At 36.5% G+C, this 16,118-nt stretch overlaps 1 protein-coding gene across 1 annotated transcript; it reads left to right on the top strand.

The window, feature by feature from the left end:
- The first annotated feature begins 12,999 nt into the window (after window positions 1-12,999).
- LOC132274139 (lysine-rich arabinogalactan protein 19) lies at window positions 13,000-13,776 on the top strand. Its single transcript, XM_059775313.1, has one exon. It carries the CDS (start codon window positions 13,183-13,185, stop codon window positions 13,576-13,578), a length of 396 nt encoding a protein of 131 aa, XP_059631296.1. The 5' UTR covers window positions 13,000-13,182; the 3' UTR covers window positions 13,579-13,776.
- Window positions 13,777-16,118: the final 2,342 nt, after the last annotated feature.

Here is a 16,118-nt window from a genome sequence, read left to right as displayed (position 1 = left end):
CTGTCTTTCTATGTTAACAGAATGGTTAACGCTAGAATCAGACGGAATAATCAACGACAAAGGGAAGCGGCCTGTAGGTAGTAAGATCTCCTACAGCGTCAGCAAATTAAGGAAGAACAACAAATGCCTAGGTTTCAGGATGATGATGGTTAGTTCTACGAGGAGCAGGAGGAAGTTCAGCAAACTTAAGATCAAGGGGGAGATCCAAAGTATCTTCCTCATATCAATGACATCATTGCTCGGGCTATAGAAGCAGGTGTGACAGCTGCACTTCGGAATCAACCACAGATTCAGCAGGCACATGTATCAGCACCAGTGGTTTAGACTGATCCTTGAGAAAATGCTAGGAGTTCTTTCACAAAGGGAAGCCCACTTGAGTTCACAGGCTCCACCGATGCGAAAACAGCTCAGCAGTGGAAGAAGGATATTGAGCGACATCTTCGAATAGTTTAGTGCACGGAGGTTCAAAATCAGATGCTTACTACATACAAGCTGGTCGGAGATGCACTACAGTGGTGGGAGTCAGTTACCACCACAGATGAGAGGATTTCATTGATTTATGATCAGTTCAATGCTCGCTTCATTAAGAAGTACTTTCCTTATGCAGTTAGGACAGCTATGAAGACCGGGTTCCTTAATCTGCAGTAGGGGAACATGACAGTGATAGAATATGAGCAACAGTTCACGCACTTATCTTTTTTTGTACCAGAGGAGGCAGATATAGAGGAAAAGAAATATAATAGTTTCGTTAAGGGACTGGTGTGGTCTATTAAGTGAACTATTATAGGTAGTCCAGCTTACACTACTTATACTCAGGTGGTGGATGCCGCTCTACAGCAGTATTAGTTGATCGTGCACTTCAGACAGGTTAAGGGTGAGAAACGGGGTGACAGAGACTCTGCAAATCAGTCAGCTGAGAAAGGAAATGGCAATGGACACCGACAGAATGACAAGGGCAAATTCCAGGGACAACAGTCTTAGAAGAAGCACAAGGGTGGTTCAGATGCTCACAGGGATGTGACACATATTCAGAGGCAGCAGAATGGGGGACCACAGGCAGTACAGGGTCAGCCACAGGCTAACCGACAGAGGAGGCCATTTAGCACTTTCCAGGGTAGTTGCTACATTTGTGGAGAGTATGGTCATACTTCCAGGCAGTGTCCTAAAGCAGGACAGGGACAGGGACAACATGTGCAGCAGGGACAGAGGGCATCGGTACCTTTACCTGCTCCAAAGGTTCCACGGATTCAGGGACAGACATATCCGGCTTTACCAGCACCGCCATGCCTCAGGGACAGACACCGCAGCAGTTGCATTATGGCAGGGTTTTCAACCTCATGCCGTAGGATGTTCAGGCACCTCAGGTTGTTGATGGTATGTTTCCTATTCATGGATCATTGGGTCATGTTTTATTTGATACGGATGCTACGCACTTATTTGTATCTAGATCTTTTGTTACTTTATCGGGGATGACGACGCGGGTATGCAGTAGACCTCAGGGTATTTCTACACCTTTAGGCAATACAACCATCTTACATGAGAGTGATGGGCCTGTGACATTAGATATTGGTAGACTTAGATTTCTAACCAATCTATTGGTCCTGGACATGCACACTTATGATGTGATACTTGGGATGGATTGGTTATTTCACTACCATGCCCAAGTTAATTGTTATGATAGATCTATTATTTTTACCATACTTGGTCAGGATATGTACGTCATTGCTATGCCAAGGTCTAACGGGGTCACTAGCACTTACTTGTTCCATGTGGAGGAGGAAACGGAGGAGGGGATTACTGGTGTGTCCTTGGCTCAAGGTCGTATTAACACACAAAGTTTCAATAAAAGTGTGGCCAAGTTTAAATTTATAAAGGGCCACTATTACCTCTAACTACTAATATAGCTAGGGTGAGTAGGGATCGTCCCAAGGGATTGGGGGCAACCTTAATATGGAAACACGGTCGGATTAGTAGGTCAAATGATCAAAAGATTGTTTGTTTGGTTAATTAAACTACAATGTAAATGAATTCAATATAAAGCAATTGAAATAAATAAAAGGGTAGAGAACAAGAGAGAGAGGTCTTGGGATCTAGAGGTCACCACTAAACATCACCATTCTAAACATTCAATGTGTAATAAATGAGGGGAAACATGTTTTGCAATACAATAAGGTGTGATTAATTGAATCAACAAGCATAGATTGACTAATTAAGTATACATTATCTACACAACCTAGTGAATAGTATAATATATCAAACTAAGCCATTATTCCTTCCTTTAAGCTCTCAATCAACACATTAACAATTTAGAGAATCATACTACTTGCATTCACGAGTATGGAACATCAAATAATAAGTATGGATTATCTTCACATCTAAGAAAGTAAAGCAACTACATTACTTATAAGCTAAAGACATAAGAATTAAACTAATTAACTAAGGTAGAGGCACAATCCATCAAGAAATGAGTATGAACCATCAAACAAACCACAAAAGTATACCATTTAAGCACTATGCCTTGACAATCTCTAGATTTATAGCATCAAAGCACATAGACATGCATCAATATCATAAAACCAAGAGATAAACACATGAACATCTACTCTAGCATACATAGACATATGGATAGAATGAAATGATCAATTAGAAGTATTAATGAACACAAATCATTGTAAGAACAAGAGTCATATATAAATCAAGTGTCAAGACAACATTACAACACAAATTCACTCAAAATACAAAGCATTAAGGTCTAGAAGGCATGCTTAGGGCTAACTCTAGCCCCAAAAAGATGTTTAGCCACTCATTGATGTAGTCATCCAACCCTCAAGGGCCATCTCTATGGTAGAAATGCTCTTCTTTTTTATGAAAACTCTAGAAGAATGGAAGAACTCCCAAAATAGTGTATGTCTCTCTAAGCTCTAGCCTCCTCTCCAAGATATGTGATTCTAAGTTATGTTCTCTCAAGATATGAAGATATGATGTAAAAATGGCTCAAAATCCTTTTATAGGTAACTCAAGTGTGACACTCAATGGTCAGGTCTCGTGCACTAGGGTCCCTTCAATGATTGCACCACGAGCCATCTTTTAATGAGCTGGACTCTATTTTAATTCGGACTTGAGAGGAGGTTCGATCGATCGAGTTCAGATGAGATAGATCGAACTGTGGCCAGATCAATCGAAGTTAGGCCAGATCGATCAATCCTTGGGGGTGCTTTTCTAGAATAAGACAAATCTGAGATATTTTTGGGATATTTTAGGAAAAAGACAAAAGTGGTAGGTGAGGATAAGATCAAAGAAGTTCGATTGATCTGAAGAAAGTTGGATCGATCGAAGATGGAAATTCTTTGAGGATAAGGACAAGGGGTCTGATCCATTTTGGTGAGGTGAGATCGATTAATGTGAGATCGATCAAAGGTATTCCTGATCGATCGAAGATTGCTGATTTCCACCACTTTGCTTCCACTTTGCTCCATTCTTCCATTCAGCTTGAGATTACTTCTTTTATGCTCTAATTTGGCTGAATTGGCTTATTTTGAAAGGGCAATAACATGAAATTAGTCTAAAATAGGAAAGTAAGATAGATAAAGGTCCTAGAATACTTGAGTTTAAGGGGTTTAAATGCGTATTTTTCAGCGCTAATCACACCCCCAAACTTAAATATTGCTAGTCCCCAACCTAACAATGAACTACAAAGTAAAGGAATGAAATGAACATCTATATAAGTATGAACTAGAAAATAATAAAAAGATAACGCCACTTTCATAGGGAACACGATTGCATTTAACATATGCAATAAGCCTTTTAAACCCCTAAATTACCCCTAGTGAACGAGTGAAGTCTCATGAGAGTTTGCAGAAATGATACCCACAAACATTAAGCTCTTTCTCACTAAAGAGGCACCAATATTCCAAACAAGTATTGGGAGAAAACTACCTCAAGTATGCAATTTTTCAACCATTTCCAAGCAATCTCCCAAAATCTCAACATCAAGCAAACAATATGATCCTCCACACATCAAGAAAATGATAATGCAAATCAAAATAACACTAGAATCCTTTTTGAGTGGACCAATATCAAATATGTTGCTATCTAAGCCAACTAGAGAAATGATCACATCCTTACTCTCAAACTAGCACACAAATCTAGTACCGATTATCAAAATAAAGATATGACCTTTTATTAAAACTTTATTGATCTATGTGCACTTCTCCTTCTTTTTTTTTTTTGGTAATCCTAAGGATTAAAGATGGAAGCATAGTGTAATGTGTTGATCTATTAAGCTTTCTAGCGATCCATGAGGTCGAGCGTTAGGTCAATGACTCTCAAACCAGACGGCTTTAGGGCACTAGATGTTCAAACACCCCTAAGGACTTACAAGGTCAAATCAACTAGGCTACAAAACAAAACAACCTCTATCTAATCATTTTCCACTTCTCACCTTTTTGAAGAAGTCCTTACCTTCTTTTTTTTTTTTTTTTTTTTTTAAAGCAAGTTCAATTGTTAACCTAGAGTTTGGGCCCTCCACCTTTCGGCGCGAGAAATTCAGTGCTTGATGAGGCTAGAATCTTGGTTACTCAATGAAAAGGGTTTGTTATCCACCTTTATCAAAATGAAAACTTTCAATGCACTACTAGCTCAATTGGGATATAACCAATTCAATAATCAACGAAGCACGTACCCCACAAATGAATGCTAGTGTGTATCTGTGCTAGTGTAAAATCCTAGAGTGAATCTCAAAACAATCACAAAATCAGGATGATATGGACCACAAGTACAAGCAAGATATCAATCTTTCAAAAAATTTACTCCTAAATGACATCCACAAAGCATACAAGGAGTATTAAACTCTCAAGTCAAGCAATTTTTAAATTCTAAGCAATATAGTCCTCAAAAGATTAAAATCACAGCTAGCATGGATCTCCAATCTCAATCATGCATTTAAAACTCAATTTTAAGTAGAATGCAACAAAGACACCTTACCCCCAAACTTAAACCGCACATTATCCTCAATGTGCAATGAGAACAATAGAAAAGATAGAAAGAGTATACCGTAGTGGCGAAAACATGAAGTTCGGCAATGATTCAAGTCGAAAGACGTCTCCCCTAAATTTGTAATCAAAACTTACTTGAATAACCACATTAGCAAACTCACATCAAATATCAAATAGGAAAAGATTAATCAAATTATGCATTCTAAGGCGATATAGTATAAGATGGTAGAGATAAGAGAGCAAACCCTACACTAAACATGAAAGCATGAATACACACAAGGGCATAATGGTAAAAAGGGTTTTATTTTATTTTTTTAAATGAAAGCAAGATTAAACAAAATGCAAGAAAATATGAACAATGATTGTTAAGTTTAACGTTTCTAGCTAGACAGAATGCTGCTTTGAAGTTTTTTTTTTTTTTTTTTTGTAAGGACATCCTGATCGATCGAGTATAGATCGATCAAATCTTCGATCGATCCAACTGGTGAAATCCTGCAGACATGTTCGATCGATGCACACAGAGGTGATATTTCAGAGCTTCAAATTTTTTTCTAAGTATAGAACTTCGATCGATCCAAGAGATACCGGATCGATCTAAGAATTTCAGATCGATCGAGAATGAAGTTCGCACGATACACAGAGAGCTGAAATATGCAGGAAATTTACGCACGATAGGATAAAGAGGTGATTGGATGCATAGATGACTGTTCGATCGATCGAACTTCTTTTGAGATCGATCGAACATGCAAGAATATGCAGGAAATTGAACTTTCTCTTGGAACCACTGAGTGCATCAATATATCTCTTCATAGATTGGATCTACCAAAAGGGCAGCTTCCATATGTCTTTGAAAAACTTATCCCTCAATGTAGGGTTTCAACCTTTGCCCATTCACCTTGAATGTGTTGCCATTCTTTAGACTTTGAATTTCAACCGCCCATGAGGCGCAACAGAAACGATTTCATAAGGACCTTCTCATTTGGTCCGCAACTTTCCGGGAAAGAGTTTTAATCTAGAGTTGAAAAGCCAAGCTTTTTGACCAGGTTCAAAAAATTTCTTCACAATGTGTTTGTCATGAAAAGCTTTGGTTCTCTCTTTGCAGAGTTTGACATTATCATAGGCATTATGTCTCAACTCTTCCAACTCACTCAATTGGAGTAACTGATTCTCTCTAGCTTTGTTAAGATCAAGATTGAGCTTTCTAATCGCCCACATGGCTTTGTGTTCTAGCTCAACTGGAAGATGACAAGGCGTTCCATAAACAAGTCTATAAGAAAGACATGCTAATGGGAGTCTTATATGCCGTTCGATAAGCCCACAAAGCATCATTCAACTTACGTGACCAATCCTTCCGGGTTGTGTTAACCGTTTTCTCAAGAATATATTTAATTTCCTGGTTTGAAATTTCTACTTGCCCACTTATTTGAGGATGGTAAGGAGTGGCGACTTTATGAGTAACGGAGTACTTAAGAAATAATTGCATTAAGAATTGATTGCAAAAATGCTTTCTTCCATCACTAATCATTGCTCTTGGCATACCAAAACGAGTGAATATGTTGGATTTAATGAATTGAACAACCACAGAGTGGTCATTGGTTTTGGTAGCACAAGCCTCTACCCATTTAGAAACATAATCAACGGCAAGCAAAATGTATTGAAATCCATAACACATAGGAAAAGGACCCATAAAATCAATGCCCCAAATACTAGAGATTTCAACAACAAGAATATTTGTCAAGGGCATCATATCTCTTCTCGACATTGATCCAATTTTTTGACATCTTTCACACTCCTTGCAAAAATTATAGGCATCTCTATGGATGGTGGGCCAAAATAGCCCACTTTGAAGTACCTTCAAAGCGGTATTCTTTGCACTAAAATGCCTACCACATGCAAGGGTATGGCAAAACACAAGCACACTTGGAATTTCACTCTCTGGAATGCATCTTCTCACAATTTGATCTGGACAATATCGAAACAAGACAGGATCTTCCCAATAGTAATTCCGGATGTTAGCAAAGAAAAGCTTCTTTGCTTGCTTTGACCAATTGGTCGGAATCTTGCCAATTGCAAGAAAATTCACAATGTTGGCAAACCAAGGCATTTGTCCATTAGAAACTTGGAATAGTTGTTCATCCGAAAATGAATCATGAATTGTTGGGCCAGGGGAAGATTCTACTACTAATCTTAAAAGATGATCGGCAACCACATTTTCGGTGCCTTTCTTATCTTTGATTTCAAAATCAAATTCTTGAAGAAGCAAAATCCATCTTATTAAACGAGGCTTTGTTTCCTTCTTAGTCAAAAGGTGCCTTAAAGCAGCATGATCGGAATAGACAATGACATTTGACCCTAAGAGATAGGACCGAAATTTATCAAGAGCATACACTACGGCAAGTAATTCCTTCTCGGTAGTAGAGTAATTCAATTAAGCTCCCGAGAGGGTCTTGCTTGCATAGTATATGGCGCATAGAAGTTTTCCTACCCTTTGCCCCAAAATTGCTCCCATGGCATAGTCAGAGGCATCACACATGATTTCAAATGGTAATAACCAATTGGGAGGTTGCATAATAGGAGCAGATGACAATAAGTCACGCAATTTATGAAAAGCATCAAGGCATGCTTGATTAAAGACAAATGGAGTTTCCTTAGCGAGAAGATTGCACAAGGGTCTAGTAATTTTGCTAAAGTCCTTGATGAAACGGCGATAGAAGCCAGCATGACCTAAAAATGAGTGAACCTCTCGCACCGTAGAAGGTGGGGGTAATTCAGAAATGAGCTCAACTTTCGTTTTATCAACCTCAATTCCCCTTTTTGAGATGACATGACCCAAAACAATACATTCTTAAACCATAAAATGGCTCTTTTCCCAACTAAGAATAATGTTTGTTTCACGACATCTTTTAAGCACTGAGTTTAGATTTTTGAGGTATGCATCAAATGAAGACCCAAAGACAGAAAAATCATCCATAAATACCTCTAGATACTCTTCCACCATGTCCGAGAAAATTAACATCATACACCTTTGGAATGTTGCGGGAGCATTGCACAAACCAAAAGGCATCCGTCTATAAGCAAATGTGCTAAAAGGATAAGTAAAGATGGTTTTCTCTTGGTCTAAAGGGTCAAGGGCTACTTGATTGTAACCCGAATAGCCATCAAGAAAGCAATAATATTGTTGCCCGGCCAATTTCTCTAGAATTTGATCAATGAATGGCAAAGGGAAGTGATCGTTTCTAGTGGCGGCATTTAATTTGCGGTAATCAATGCATACACGCTGTGAATTGGCGGTACACTTAGGAATTGCCTCACCTTTTGAATTTTCAACCACCGTAATCCCCGATTTCTTGGGAACTATTTGAGTTGGACTCACCCATTTGCTATCAGAGATTGGATAAATGATACCGGTATCTAAGAGCTTAACAACTTCTTTCTTAACCACTTCTTTCATGTTTGGGTTTAATCTCCTTTGGGCATCCCTAAAAGATTTTGCATCCTCTTCCAAAAGAATACGATGCATACAAATGGAAGGGTCAATTCTCTTTAGATCCACCACACTCCATCCAATAGCTTCTTTATTTTCTTTAAGCATATCCAAAAGAGAATTCTCTTGATCTTTTTCAAGATTTGAAGTGATGATGACCGGAAGAGTCTCTTTCGGGCCTAGAAAGGCGTACTTAAGATCAGGATGGAGAGTTTTAAGCTCAAGAGTGGGTGGAGATACCAAAGATGGGACCGGTGGAGTGCTAGAGAGTGGAGGAAGATGTTCTTTTAGAACTTTCTAAGGTGGAAAACCTAAACTTGCAACGGATTCCATTAGGTCATTAACCTCGCTCAAACCCACAACTTTCATACATTTCAAGGAGACAAGATGCAAGAGGATCCTCGGCTAAAAGAGATAAAAGATTATCTTTGGTTGGTTTTTTTATAACCATGGAAGGAATGGACTCCTCCACAATCTCATCCAAGACATCTATGAGGCAACACTTGTCTTCATCTATGGGATGTCAACTTGCATTGAATACATTAAGCTTAATCATCATGTTACCAAAAGAAATGTCTATAACCCCGGATTTACAATTGATAGTTGCATTTACGGTGGCAAGAAATAGTCTTCCCAAGATGATTGGGATGTGATTGGTAGGATTAGCAACCGGTTCAGTATCAAGAACCACAAAATCAATCGGGAAATAGAACTTGTCAACCTTGATGAGAATGTCCTCAACCATGCCCCTGGGAGTTTTAATGGATCTATCGACTAATTGAAGCACCACCGAGGTTGGCTTCAACTCATTCAAACCTAGTTGGATATACACGGAGTAAGGAATCAAATTGACACTTGCCCCTGAGTTAAGAAGAGCTCTACGAACTTCATGGTTTCCAATTACACATGAGATGGTCGGAGCACCGGGATCTTTGAACTTAGGTGAAGTGTTATGTTGAATGATGGAACTCACTTGCTCCGTTATGAACATTTTTTTAGGGCCTTGTCCCTTGCTCTTCCTCTTTTGCGTGCAAAGATCTTTCAAAAATTTTGCATAAGGCGGAATTTGCCTAATTGCATCTAAGAGAGGAAGATTTCTGTTAACTTGTTTGAAGACTTCCATCATGTCATGGATTTTTCCTTCTTGCCTCCCAAAAGATGAAGTCTCTTTCAAAGCATAAGGAAATAGAGCTTTTGGATCATAAGACCTTGCAACTTGAGGGGATGATGAAGAAGCTTGAGATTTCTTAATGATTACACTTTCCTCCAAGGAAGTAGGAGTAGGGTTAGAAACAGGACGAGTATCAACTGTTGGTTGCACCGGTTCACTATCTTCAATTGGTTGCTTAACCCTATTGTCAACTTGCCTACCACTTCTTAAAGTAGTAATGGCTTGCACTTGCTCTTGGGAGGGACACCTCGATGTAAAGTTTGCTTCCACAAGATATTGGGCTTTTGGGTTCCTTTTGGGTTGATTAGGCAATTTACCCATTTCTCTCGCATTCAATGCATTAGCTATCATTCCGATTTGAGACTTAAGCTTTGATATTGATTGAGAATGAGAATGTAACAAATTGGTGTTCATTTCCAAACTATTCAAAGCCACTAAGACCTTATCTTCAAATGTGGAGTTACTAGAAAGTACATGAGGATGATTAGAGCTACTTTGAGAATTATAAGCTTGATGATGAAAGAAATGATTCATTCTTTGATGATAAGAAGAGAATGAAACAAATCATTTTGAACCTTTATTTCTTTGATGAGGAGGAATATATTGATTTTGAAAATTTTTAGCTTGAAAAGGATTTGAATGTTCATTTCACACCGGAACATAAACATTTGAAAGAAGGTGAGCAAATGTGACATTAACTTGTTCATAGTGTTCATCAAGCACATGTCCATGGGGACAATTGGAAGTAGTGTGCAATACACTTGAACAAGTCATGCATGGATCACAAAAATGATGAAAATGGTGATTAAGAAGAGGAGATGATTGAGTTACCAGTTTTTGACTCAATAGAAATTGATCAAGTTTTTGAGTATAAAACTCTCGCCCAAACTATTAAAATGCCTCCAAAACTGTTTTAAACGAGACAAGTGCTCGACGGAGTAAGCTATTTTTTCGTCCCTTAAATTCCTCTAGGCCCAACTCAATGCAAAACAAAATCCTCTAGGCCCAACTCAATGTAAGTCATGGGTCTCAAAGGATCTGATTAGAGTGGGAAAAAAAGAATGTGTTGGGTCTGAAAAATAGGACAAAACAGAGAGTTCCCACAGGGCACGGGGTTAGCGTCGAGCTTGGTGTCGAGGATGGATTTGTCGACGACCTTGAGAGCAAAGGGGTAGCAGGTAGTGGCAGAATGGTCATGGACAATAAAAACCTTGCCTATTGCACCTTTACCCAATACTTTGATGGCTCTAAGTTTGTTCAAAGAGAGGAGAGTGATTTTTTTTGGGTAGGTGTACAAATATTAGATAGAAAGGGTAAAATTTTCAATTCATACTGACTTAGTAGATTTAAATGAAAATGGAGCAATGTGATATTGTTTTTATATTTCAAGGGATCGTTTAATTTTAGTAGGGGGTTTTTTGCACTAATTTCAAGGTTGAGGGAGGTTATGTGATTTTACCCCTAGATTTTATTTATTTATTATGTGATTCCATACGGTGTTGTGCACTTAAGATTAGGAGGGGTTGGGATGGCAAATGGGACAGTCTTGGAAAGGATCCCTTCCCTTTTTCGGTTTAAGTTTTTCGTCTTGTCTCAAAACCATTTACCTAAAACACCCCTATACTCAGTGGCCTGCACCTATTTAAGTTTCCTCACTTCTCCTTTTTTTCAACTATTTGTTTCTTCTAATTTTCTCATTCAAAATTTTAAAACTCATACTTAGGTATATAAATCAAATAAATAAATTTTTTCCAAAATTCACACAATTGTACCAAATTAACCCAATAAACATTAGCATTCTTCAAACAATAAGAGTAGTTTTGTATATAACACAAGGTATAAGAGAAAAATAGTATTTTGCTTTGTTTCATTATAAAACCCTCACCCAAACTACTAAAACAACCTCCAAAACTGTTTTAAACGAGACAAGCGCTCAACGGAGTAAGCTATTTTTTCGTCCCTTAAATTCATCTAGGCTCAACTCAATGCAAAACAAATTTATTTCGCTTTTAATCCAAGCTTCTCAGCCTGATTCTAATTCAACATTCAAAATTTGAATTTAGGTTAGAAAAATTGGTTGGAAGCTGGATTAATCTCGAAAAAATTTCTATATATATGTAAATTATAAACAAAATTTTCAAAAAAAAAAAAAAAAAATCTAAATTTTAATAGGCAATAAGTTAAGATTTAAAGGAAAAGAAGTTAAATGATAAAAGACTCGCAATTATAAATACACATTTTTTTTTTCTTGTGATCCACATAAAGATGAAAAATTAAACTAAAATTTTTTGACAAAACTTTCGAAATTAAAAAGACTCTTTGACAAAAAAAGTCAAGCAAAATCTAGATGGAAATTAAAAACAAATGAAAAAAGAGTATTTTTTTTGCAAGGTAAGGTTATATAGATTAGTAGATGCAAATAGTTGAAGTTTGGCATTCTAAAATTTACAGAAAATAAACCCAATGAGCTATCGAGGCATCTGAAAATAATAATAATAATAATAATAATAATAATAATAATAGTATATTTAGTTACAGGTTACGTGAGAATTTGACAATCTAATCAACAATTTAATTTGAACATTGGCTAAAAGCCTAAAATCCCATAAAATTCTCAACAACCAAACCTATAAATTGATACGAAAAAGAGCTAGAAACCTAAAATCGCCAAAACTCTCAACAACCATAACATTTCAAGCTGTTTAAATTCCAAAAACAATTATTTTAAAACCCACAAAAGTGGTACTAATAATGACATGATAAGATTATAATAATATAATATTGATTAATGTAGAAAATTAAATACAAAACAAAATATTAAGGTATGTGATCTGTAATTTGCCCGTTGGCGTCATTTATTGACAGTCCACAAGAAACAATAAAATAATCTACCGAGAACGTGCCAATCATAACCGTTACGAGGAGAGATATATATATATATATAAAAAAATATATACTATTATTTTTTATTTTTTTATTTTTAGGATATATATACACATTTTTCTATAAATTATAAATGATCAACGGTAATAGAGAATCGTAGATCTAATCTCAACTGTCTAATTATCAACAAATTGGACGGCTGAGATTTTCCATCAAAGACGTGGGCGGTTAGGATGCTTTGAGGCTGAAAGAGAAGTGAACAACCGTCTGACATAGCGACCCACTGAACGGGTGAGATTTACGATACAAAACGTGGACGTTCCAGATGTGTGCTTCCCGTAAAGTAATTAAAAATAACGGCTAGGATTCGATGAGAGTTTGCTGAGTTGTCAACTAATGATTAGACAACAGAGAAAAATTAATTAGTTCTAAATTAATCGTCCACACCCCGACTTAGAAAAAAAAAACGGAGTCTCTTTTTCTTCAATCCTATATAAATACTCCTCCTCCCTGTCGCTTCAGTTCTTAAAACACACACACTCTCTAGAATTACAAGTCTCTCTCTATAATTACTTGTGAATCTGTGATCGTTAGGTTTCTCTCTCTAAAATCCTGTTTTCAGTGTTTGAAGAGAGAGGAAAGCGACGAGAATGGCTTACTCGAGAGTGGTGTTTGCTGTGATTTTTGCTCTGGTGGTTGGATCTGCTCTCGCTCAGGCTCCGGCGGCTACGCCGACCGTTTCGCCGACTGCTTCTCCGACTAAGTCGCCGGTGGCGGCTCCCGCTCCCGTCGTGGCGCCACCGACCTCCGCGCCAACAACCTCACCGCCGACCTCCGCGCCAACAACCTCACCGCCGACCTCAACTCCTGTTACTTCTCCGCCAGCTCCTCCGTCTCCCGCATCGTCTCCCGCCGCCAATTCTCCATCGATCTCTACTACTCCCAGCGAATCTCCGTCGTCGACTCCGAATTCCGCCGGTCTGATAAGAGCTGCCTTCGGCGGATCTGTATCTGCACTCGTGTTCGCTTCGGCGGTGTTGCTTTAGATCTGATCTGGATGTTTTATACTTTGCAGTAGTGGATGATTTTAGGGTTTATGTAGTGGTTTTATTTTATTTATTTTTTATTTTTTATTTTCTTTTGTAGTAGACGTTGATGATGGCGATTATATGGTCTGATTTACTGTTGATTTTGAGATCTTATTCTGTTACTGTTAATTATTTTATGGATTCAATTTTGTGATACATATTTCTATTTATTTATTTATTTATTTTGAGAAATTATTACAAATCACATATATGTGACTATGTGAGTGAGTCAACTGAAATTAGCTTTGATGGAGATGTTCTTGTCACTTTGCACAGCTAGAAACTAAATTGAAATTATTAGGTTTTGTCACTTTGTGTACAAGAAATTAGATTTTGTAATTATTGTTTTTAAAAAAAATAAAATTCAATGTAATTTAAAATATATTACATATTAATTAAGAAATAATATAATTTTTTAAAAATAAAAAAAAACAAACATTTAATTCTAAATTTAAAATTATTAATTTATTTATAATTATATGTACAAATTGTAAAAATTATATTACTTTTATATAAATTACATTAAATATTTATGTTTACGTATATTTATTTCGAGATAAATAATAATTTATTATATTTTGAAAAAGGATTTATAAATTGGGATTATGTAATTTTGGACTCTTATATTGTAATAAGTAGAATGAAAGCCAGCTGTGATCCACATAATAGGGGACAAACTTAGAGGAGGACGCAACATGTATTAATGAGAATGCTAAAAACTTAATGTAACACATTTTATCTTAAAAATGCTTAGTTAATTTGATTGATGCAACATTTTATATATATATAAAAAAATAAAAAAATAAAAACAATGGTGTGACACACTTTATTGGTGTTGTGTACTTTTGGTTTCTTTTTAAAACTTTGATTTTTGTTTGAAAAAAGAAGTTTCACGTGGGTCACAGCTGTTACTGTACCTGGTTTGTGCTCTCACTTTATGTAGTCCCATGTGCAGTTGTATCAGAAGACAGACAACAGATGTATTAAGATATTTTAGCTTGAAAGGAGAGCATGGTTTTTAGGGATTGTTTGGTTGGTTATCTTAAAAACAGTTTCAACCCAAACAAAAAATGATGTACTGTGCATATGGTTGCACATATGCATGTATAACTTTACACCTTCTTCGTTTTTGTTTTTTTTTGTTTTTTTTTTTTGGAATAATTTGGGGTATTCGAAATTTCACCCCAACTGATTTTCGATAATGCAGGAAGGGCGTCTCCCCATCTCGGACGGGGTAAGTTATTGAGTATGGTTATGGAGGCGTAGCCTCAAGCAATCGTAAACTCCTCGTGGGAATAGAACCCTAGACCTAGTATTAGAAAGATATCAAAGCCCAAGTAATTTTATCACTAGGCCAACCCCTTAGAGTTGTTGCATGCATTACTTCATCTTACAAAGATGAGCATGTAATTTTTTTTTTTTTTTTTTTTTTTTTCTGTTAATGGTTAGATCTAGATTTTGAAAATATTTTAAGAAGGAAAAATTATTACATGGTCATTAGCTTATTTCTTGCACGTACCAATCGAAGTATTTTGAGAAATGAAAACAGAAGAATAAGAATGAATGCTTCCTCGGCATGGTCAATCACTATTTTTGAACGTAAGTTGAATAAATCTTATACATTTTTGATACATTTATTTAAATGTCAATGGTGATGGATCGGAACCATTAATACTGGAAAGAAGTTATTACATGATCCTGGAATTAGTTGTTCGGAGTCAATCATCATTGGACACATAAGCGATTGTGTCGAAAATGTGTAAGATTTATTCAATTTTATCTTAGGTGTCTAATGATGATTGGCGGGAACCAATTATGTCCTGAATCATTTTGGACATAAATCTAATTATTACATGGCTTGACAATCAATATTTAATCTGATTTTGGAGTCATTTCACAATTAGAATTTGGTTAGTTTTTCTTTTAGTTTTTTAATTCTTGGATAAGAACTAGGATTAGGTTCTTAGTTCGCACATACTTGCAGTTTTTTTTTTTTTTTTTTGTTTTTCAGAATTGGGGTTGGGTTAAATCAAATTGTGCTTGAGTTAAGCTATTAACATACGATTCATGTTACTCAGCCTAAATAATTGAAAAAATACTTAATTGTTGTTGTTTTGGATTTATATACTTTCAATTTATTTATTTATTTATTATTATTTTTATTCTGGCTACTTGGGCTGGCTTGGCCCGATTTGATCACTCACACAGTGGTGGAATCTCCCTTTCATGTGAGTGCTCGGCATGGACCGAGTCGGCCCTAAAAGCATTTTCAAATTATTTATTTATTTATTTTTTTTTTTAAATGCACTCTAGAATCATTCAAGATCAACTAGAATTTAACGATCGAAGCAATACATGTTCGTATGCCCATTCCAATCTTATCCAACTTTACTAACCCTCCCTCCTTGTCGTATTCTATTTTTTTTTTTTTGGTGCATGTGGACGGAAAATAAGGTGAGGGGAAATAATGAAATTTTTTAGAGTGTACTGGATTGGAT

Source organism: Cornus florida, unplaced genomic scaffold (assembly GCF_030987335.1).
Source record: "Cornus florida cultivar Cherokee Brave unplaced genomic scaffold, ASM3098733v1 CherokeeBrave_3.0.0_Hap2_Chr09, whole genome shotgun sequence".
Classification (NCBI taxonomy): Eukaryota; Viridiplantae; Streptophyta; class Magnoliopsida; order Cornales; family Cornaceae; genus Cornus; species Cornus florida.
Note: the sequence above shows the minus strand (reverse complement) of the source record. Positions and strands in the feature narration are given on the sequence as shown.

Coding starts and splice junctions, on each gene's coding strand:
- LOC132274139 (XM_059775313.1), top strand. CDS start 13,183: ATGGCTTACTCGAGAGTGGTGTTTGCTGTGATTTTTGCTCTGGTGGTT.